Source organism: Pongo abelii, chromosome 9, assembly GCF_028885655.2.
Source record: "Pongo abelii isolate AG06213 chromosome 9, NHGRI_mPonAbe1-v2.0_pri, whole genome shotgun sequence".
NCBI classification, from domain to species: Eukaryota; Metazoa; Chordata; class Mammalia; order Primates; family Hominidae; genus Pongo; species Pongo abelii.
In genome coordinates this window covers 34,412,501-34,419,824 of record NC_071994.2, presented here as the reverse complement: position 1 = coordinate 34,419,824, position 7,324 = coordinate 34,412,501, and the positions used below count along the sequence as shown (strand labels likewise).

General features: G+C 44.2%; 1 protein-coding gene across 1 annotated transcript in view; it reads left to right on the top strand.

The window, feature by feature from the left end:
- Window positions 1-2,835: 2,835 nt before the first annotated feature.
- The window catches only part of PRRG4 (proline rich and Gla domain 4), a 32,018-nt gene continuing 27,529 nt past the window's right edge, over window positions 2,836-7,324 (top strand). The window contains exon 1 of the mRNA XM_024255688.3: window positions 2,836-3,062. Coding sequence (XP_024111456.2) covers window positions 2,918-3,062 — 145 coding nt within the window. The 5' untranslated portion in view covers window positions 2,836-2,917. The remainder of the gene's footprint in view (window positions 3,063-7,324) is intronic.

Sequence of the window (7,324 nt, the reverse complement as noted above, 5' to 3'; positions counted from 1 at the left end):
TGAGGCATTTGACCATTGGCCTCTCCCCAAAGTAGTGGGAAATGAAGCACTTTTCCTACCTGAAAATAAATTGCTTCCACTCCATGAAAATGTATTCAGCACGAACAATGTAGAAAGCACTCCCCTGGGTACTGTGGAGAATGCAAAAATGAATAAATCAGTTCTTGCACTTGATAAGAACTTTACAGGCCCACATTCTCAGATTTGATCTCAGTCAAATTAAGTTCTCCTCCACAACAGACGCTGTGGTGTCCATCTCCCCAACAGGAGGTCTCAGTGCTGTAGGTTGACTCAATGAATAAACAGGAAAATGGGTGTTCTAGTGAAAATGTTTCCTATTCTTGTGTTCAACCACAATAAACCATGTCTGGCCTCTTCATAGTCTGATCCCAATTGCTTGAATAAGAGGGAAAGAAGAATCCATCATAGAAATAGTTTAGACCACGAGGTAGACAAATGGAAAGTGAAGAGGAAGGGATTGGAAGAAGGGAAAGGAAAAGCACTGCCTAGAAGGAATCAGTGAAAACAAAATTTCTGCAGAAAACTTAGGAATAATTCAGTTGATTATCAATAATAATAATAAAATAGACAATATCCTTTGGGAGGAGAAAAACAGAATTTGGTAAAAATTGAATTAGTCAAAAACTTGAGGCCAGGCACAGTGGCTCATGCCTGTAATCCCAGCACTTTGGGAGGCCAAGGTGGGTGGAATCACCTGAGGTCAGGAGTCTGAGAACAGCCTGGCCAACATGGTGAAAACCCCTCTCTCCTAAATATACAAAAGATTAGCTGGGCGTGGTGGTGGACGCCTGTAAACCCAGCTACTTGGAAGGCTGAGGCAGGAGAATCGCTTGAACCCAGGAGGCGAAGGTTACAGTGAGCCAAGATTGTGCCACTGTACTCTAGCCTGGGTGACAAAGCAAGACTCTGTCTCAAGAAAAAAAAAATGAAAGGGGAAAAAATGTTTCCCTTGGCCCCCAGCAAGTGCCAGAACACTTTGACCAAAGCATAAATAGTGTTTCAAAGGATTGTTAAGCACGTTCTTTGGATAAAAAAGGATGTGACCATCACCTGGCATAGGTCCTCTGTCCACCTGCTGCCTTCATTACTTGATGCAGCAGTTCTTGAAGTCTTTAATCAAGACCTTTTTACACTCTTTTACATTATCAAGGACCCCAAAGAGCTTTCACTTATGTGAATTTTATCTAATGATATTTATTATCTAACATTAAAACTGAGAAATTTTCAAAATATTATTTGAAATCAAGACAACAAAGCTTACTTTTTGTTATGTTTATGCATAGACTCAAGGAAAAGATCAAGATTTCAAGATAATTATTTGAGAAAAATGAGGTTATAGCTATCCTAGTAGATGTGAACAAATAGAACTAATCAAAGTTCAAAAGCAGTAGCCAAGAGAGTTAGTGGACACCTGTAGTCCCAGCTACTCTGGAGGATGAGACAGGAGGATCTCTTGAGCCCAGGAGTTCAAGGAGCCAGCCTGGGCAATAAAGTGAGACCCCCTACTCTGAAAAAGAAAAAAGGAAAGAAAAAAAATTAAGTTCACAAGTACTGAGAACAAATTTTATTAATCTCTATAAATCTACATAAATCTCTATAAAATGTACATACTGATACTGTAAACATACTACTATGGAAAATACTAGAAAATACAAGCACGCTCACTCAGGTATTCTATTAGGAGACAGAATGATGACGTTATTACACGTCAAATAGCCCCTGGAAATTTCCACTGTACACTCTTGAGAGAATGAAAGTGAAAATGGCAAATCATGTATTGTTACTATAATGGAAATAGTTTTGCCCTCAGAGACCCCTGGAAAAGATCTTGGAGACATCCCAGACCTGGCGGACCACCATTGGAGAACCAATGTAATCAATTACTTGTAAGGCCATTTCCATTTCTTATCACGAATAAAGGGTATTTTGTCTGATGAATATCTTGTCCTCGTCCCCGGACCACCCTTTTGAGAACAGTTGACCTAAGGTAACCACAGGACTCCTGGCCCAGTGGGACCCAAAGCGAAAAGCCCTGGACGCGCCGAGGGCGCTCTGCTTAAGACTGAGAACCGAAATGCTCCCTGAATTAGGAGCATTGAGAACGCCGAGTGCAGACACAAATCGAAAAGCAGCCACCCGCGCCGCCAAGGCGGGGCTAGAACGGGCGGCAGGCGGCTGGCCCGCCCGGGGATGGGGCAGAAACTGGGGCGGCTGAGAGCGCAGCGCGGGCTCCGGGGAGACGCCGGCCCACTGCCCGCCCGCTCGCCCCAGGTAGGCCCGGCCCCCGGGAGGTGGGGCGCGGCCAGGTGTCCCCAGGTAGCCGCCTCCTCCCTTCCTCCGTCGGCCGCCTCCCCGGACCGAGGCAGGACCTCGCCCCGCGCGTGTTCCCCGGGCGCCTCTCTGCGGACCCCAGGCGCTTCCCGGGTTTGCGCGCGGGGGCCATCCAGACCCTGCGGAGAGCGAGGCCCGGAGCGTCGCCGAGGTTTGAGGGCGCCGGAGACCGAGGGCCTGGCGGCCGAAGGAACCGCCCCAAGAAGAGCCTCTAGCCCGGGGGCTGCTGGAACATGTGCTGGGGGACACAGGTACGAGGCCTGGCGGCAGGACCTCGGCGGGGAAGGGGTTACCGGGAAGGGGCCACCTCGGCGGACTGGGTTGGATTCGAACACATAGCCGAGGGTTGCCTGCGGCGACAGGTGCCCGATCAGCCCTCGGGCAGGGTCCCTGGGCACGGCGTTTGTCCCAGGCGCTCTCAGGGGCTGCTTTCTGGGCGCGCGTCCTGTCCCGGCGACCGAAACCGCGCACCGGGCGCTCTTGCGCCTAGGCTTTGAATACAACAGGTTGGTGATTCAGTTCGACAGAAACTCAAAGTGCTGAGCTAGGGGCTTTTTTTTTTAATATGTTTTTTGTTTGTTTTAGTTTGTTTGACAGTTGCCAGACTATGTTTACAATTCTGGTTCTACTCAGCCAACTGCCCACAGTTACCCTGGGGTTTCCTCATTGCACAAGAGGTCCAAAGGCTTCTAAGCATGCGGGAGAAGAAGGTAAGCACGAAAACGTCCCTGGAACCCAGAGCCGCATAGCACAGATCTCAGTGAGAAAGTGCAGTATTTGAAATTACATACCCCCAGCAATCATAGAAACACTAAAATATCCTTTAGTTTAATTTGTGGCATATTTGGCAAGGTTGTGTTTTTTTATGTTCTTTAACTGCAATTTATAGAACTTGATTTCTGTGAGTCTCCTTTAATAAGTATATATGTAAGACCTAGTTTGTGGTTAATTGAATGGAAAACCTATTTCAGCTTCTGAAAATCAGTGAGTGACATTTCTCTAGATGAAGCTGTGTGGCAATTATAATAAGCATAATTACTTGTTCTTCCTGGAAAGGCGAACGGGGAGTCCAGGATCTAGTCTGGACTTGTGAGACCCTGGGCGAGATAACTTAATCCCGTTTGGCTTGAATGTCTTCATCTGTAAAAGTGATGGGTGTGGGGTGTAAAATGATCTCTGAGGTCCTTTTTGACTTCAGATGATCTAGTTGTCTAGATAAAAGCAGCTAGTTGAGAAAAGATTAGGTTTGGGGCTTGCTAACCTAGAAGTCCACAGTTTTTAGGTTTCAGATCATTAACAGTTTGTTTCCTGCCTATATTTTAAAAGCCTAACCTAGTAAAACCAAAAGAAAAAAAAAAGCTTCTGGCTCTCAGCATCCTTCTCCCTGACTATTCATGGTGCTTCCCCACTCAGTGTCAGTACTCTGGATCCACGTCCCCACACATTCCTGTCTCTTATCCCTTCTCATCAGATCTGATTCTCAGCTCATTTTCATTTGGAAAGGTTCTGTTACACTAGTACTCCTAACTGACTTTATTAATGATTAATACAGCTGTGTGTGTGTGTGTTGAGATAGAACAATCCATTAACCCAAAGGCATGAAACTCTGATGACAGAATTCTAGCAATTGGATAGGCTAGCTAGAGGGATAGGGAGAGATTTTGGAAGAGGATCCTTTTTAGTCCCTCTCAAGCTGCACCGTATATGTAAGTCCACTTAGAAGGTTGCACTTATAAGGTTCCATAATCAGATGCTCTTCTCTAAAATGATTGTGAGTGCAATCATTCATTCACATGACACGGGTATAAGAGACACTCTCGCTGGCACGGTGGCTCACACCTGTAATCCTAGCACTTTGGGAGGCCGAGGCAGGTGGATCACCTGCGGTCAGGAGTTCGAGACCAGCCTGGCCAACATGGTGAAACCCCATCTCTACTAAATATACAAAAATTAGCCTGGCTTGGTGGCACGTGCCTATAATCCCAGCTACCCGGGAGGCGGAGGCTGCAGTGAGCTGAGATCGTGCCACTGCACTCCAGCCTGGGTGACAGAGTGAGACTCCATCTCAAAAAATAAAAATAAAAACAAACAAATAAATAAATAAATAAATAAATAAATGACAGTCTCAAGGACACCACAAGCTATGGAAGGAATTTAGAGATCATACTTGAGTGTGGAGGGCTGGAGATGTCTATGGAAATGTGAATGAGGGATCCGACACATTTGAAAAGACAACTTGTTCAGTCAGTCACCACTTGATGAACACATGCTAAGTGCCAGGCCCCATGCTGTGTGGTGGAGACATAGAAATGAAAGACTGCAATCTCTGCCCTGGAGGACATCTTCATCTGGTGTGGGAGGCAGGGTGTTTGTTAAACAGACGATCTCCATCAACTGTATAACAGAAGCCAGAACAGAGAACTGAGAGCAGAGGAAAGAGTGAGTAGCAGTAACTCTGCCTCAAGAGAGTTGTATGGCAGAGAAGCCAATGCCTTCCATCTGCAAATGGGCTATAATAAATAGAGATATGAAAAGTAACTGGAAATAAAGGACCTTTGGTGAATTTTTTTTTTTTTTTTTCAGACAGAGTCTCGCTCTGTCTCCCAGGCTGGAGTGCAGTGGCGTGATCACAGCTCACTGCAACCTCCACCTCCTGGGTTCAAGCAATTCTCCTGCTTCAGCCTCCCGAGTAGCTGGGATTACAGGTACGCGCCACTGTCCCAGCTAATTTATTTTGTATTTTTAGTAGAGATGGGATTTCACCATGTTAGCCAGGCTGGTCTTGAACTCCTGACCTCAGGTGATCCGCCCACCTCGGCCTCCCAAAGGGCTGGGATTACAGGTGTGAGCTACCGTGCCTGGCCCTAAAGTCTGATAAAGCATGATGGTGGAGTTGAAATGACTGAAAAGGAGCTATTTAGAAAACACGAGGAGATAGAAATGAGGAGGAGAATGGAATATCTGGGTTGATGAATTTATAGCTGTGAAATGCATGGACAGCCTCTTAGGATAGTCTAAGACAGGAAAAATAGAGAAGGGTAGAGAATCTAAGGAAGCAGAGCCAAGGCCATTGCATCCTCCGGCCATGGTCAAGGGGAAAATAGGAGCTCTTGCTGAAAGCCAAGGGTGTTTCAAGGGCAGGGAAGTTTGCTTCCTTTCAATTAAAAGCAAGTTCAGGGTTACTCAGAATCCAGTAACAAAAGACAATATTTCTCCTGAGATCCTAAGGGATGCAGGGAAAAATTTGATCTGGCACCAAAAGTCAGTCAGTGACAGAATCAGAACTTGCACACTCAGGGAAGTGGCAAACAGCAGCCCCTAGAAGGCAGATTTAATACAGTGTTAATCATAACAGCATGATTAATCATAAATATCATATTTATGATATTGGCATAAATATTATTTCAGGAAAAATAAAAATGTTTGTGGCTCTCCCTTTTTCTGTTTCCTCTATCAAAGTAGCTTTTGAGTTCCATGGGGGTGTATTTTTAATAACTCAGCCTACTGGAACAGAAGACTTTCATGAGAAATTTGACACTGCTCTTTTTAGCCAATAAAATGTGAGGATCTGGACATATTTGAGAAGTATACAGAGGCAGATATCTAATTCTCCATTCTGAACTTAGATTTCATGCAGTAAGTATAGCTAAGTGAGGCAGGCTATAGGTTGCTTAATCAATAGTTTGATACTTTAAACCTATGCCGAGCTGGGAAACACCAGACTATACCTATGAATTGCTTCAACTGGTAGACTTCAGGTCCAAGAGTTTCCTCCCACTATAGCAAAGTTGAGTTTGTTCATTCAGTCAGTAATTTTTTGAGCACCTCTTATGGGCCAAGAACCAACATCCCTGCTTTAATGGAGCGTTTCTTCTAGTGAGGAGAACAGAGTGGTAACAAATAAGTAAAGCATATAGAAAACCTGATGGTGATGAGTACTATGGAGAAAGGCAGAGCGTGGACAGGGAGTGCCAGGGGTGGGTGGGTAGGGATGGGGGTTCAAGGTAGCATTGAACAAAATCCTGAAGGATGTGAGAGAGCAAACTGAAAGAAGAAAGTTCTGTTCAGAAGAAACAGTAAGTACAAAGGCCAGAGAGAACCAGGTGTGTTGGAAGCCAGCATAGCTACAACAGAATACATGAGGGATAGTGGTAGGAGATGAGGTTAGAGGGGTAAGGGCTTGGGGACCAGACAGAGAAAGGCCTTGTAAGCCATTGTAATGACTTTGGCTTTTACTCTGCAGGGGGTGGAATTGCTGTTAGAAGGTTTTTAAAAAGCAAAGCAGGAACAAAGTCTATCTTGTCTTTTAAAGGGCCCTCTTTGGCTGTTATGCTAAAAACAGATGGTAGAGCAGCAAGGAGACCCTTGGAAGACCATTGTAGGAATCCCAGTGAGGGGTGATGGAGGCTTGGAAAATTTTTCATTCTATTTCCATTTGGTGGTAATATAAAATCTACAAGAAGACAAAGGAGGAAACAGAATAGAAATATTTCATCACACTAGCCCCTCTATCTACCTTTTAGAATACTTTTTAAAACAACTATCACCAGTTATCCCATTGTAGCTTCCTGCTTGGTTCGAATAGCCCCATCTATTATTTATAATATAGAAATGGACACTGTAGAATACTGCTGATCCCCCAAAATATAATGTGAACTACATACATAATTTAAATTTTTCTAATAGCCACATTTTAAAACTAAAAAATAATAGGTGAAATTAATTTTAAGAATGTATTTAATTTAATCTTGTGTCTGAAATATCACCATTTTAAAATATAAGCAATATAAAACATTATGGAGACGTTTCACATTCTTTTTTTTTTAACACCAAGTCTTTGAAATCCTTGTGTGTATTTTACACTTACAGCACATTTCAATTCAGACAAGTCACATTTCTTATTTATTTATTTATTTAGAGATAGGATCTTGCTCTGTCACCCAAGCTGGAGGACAATGGCATGATCTCAGCT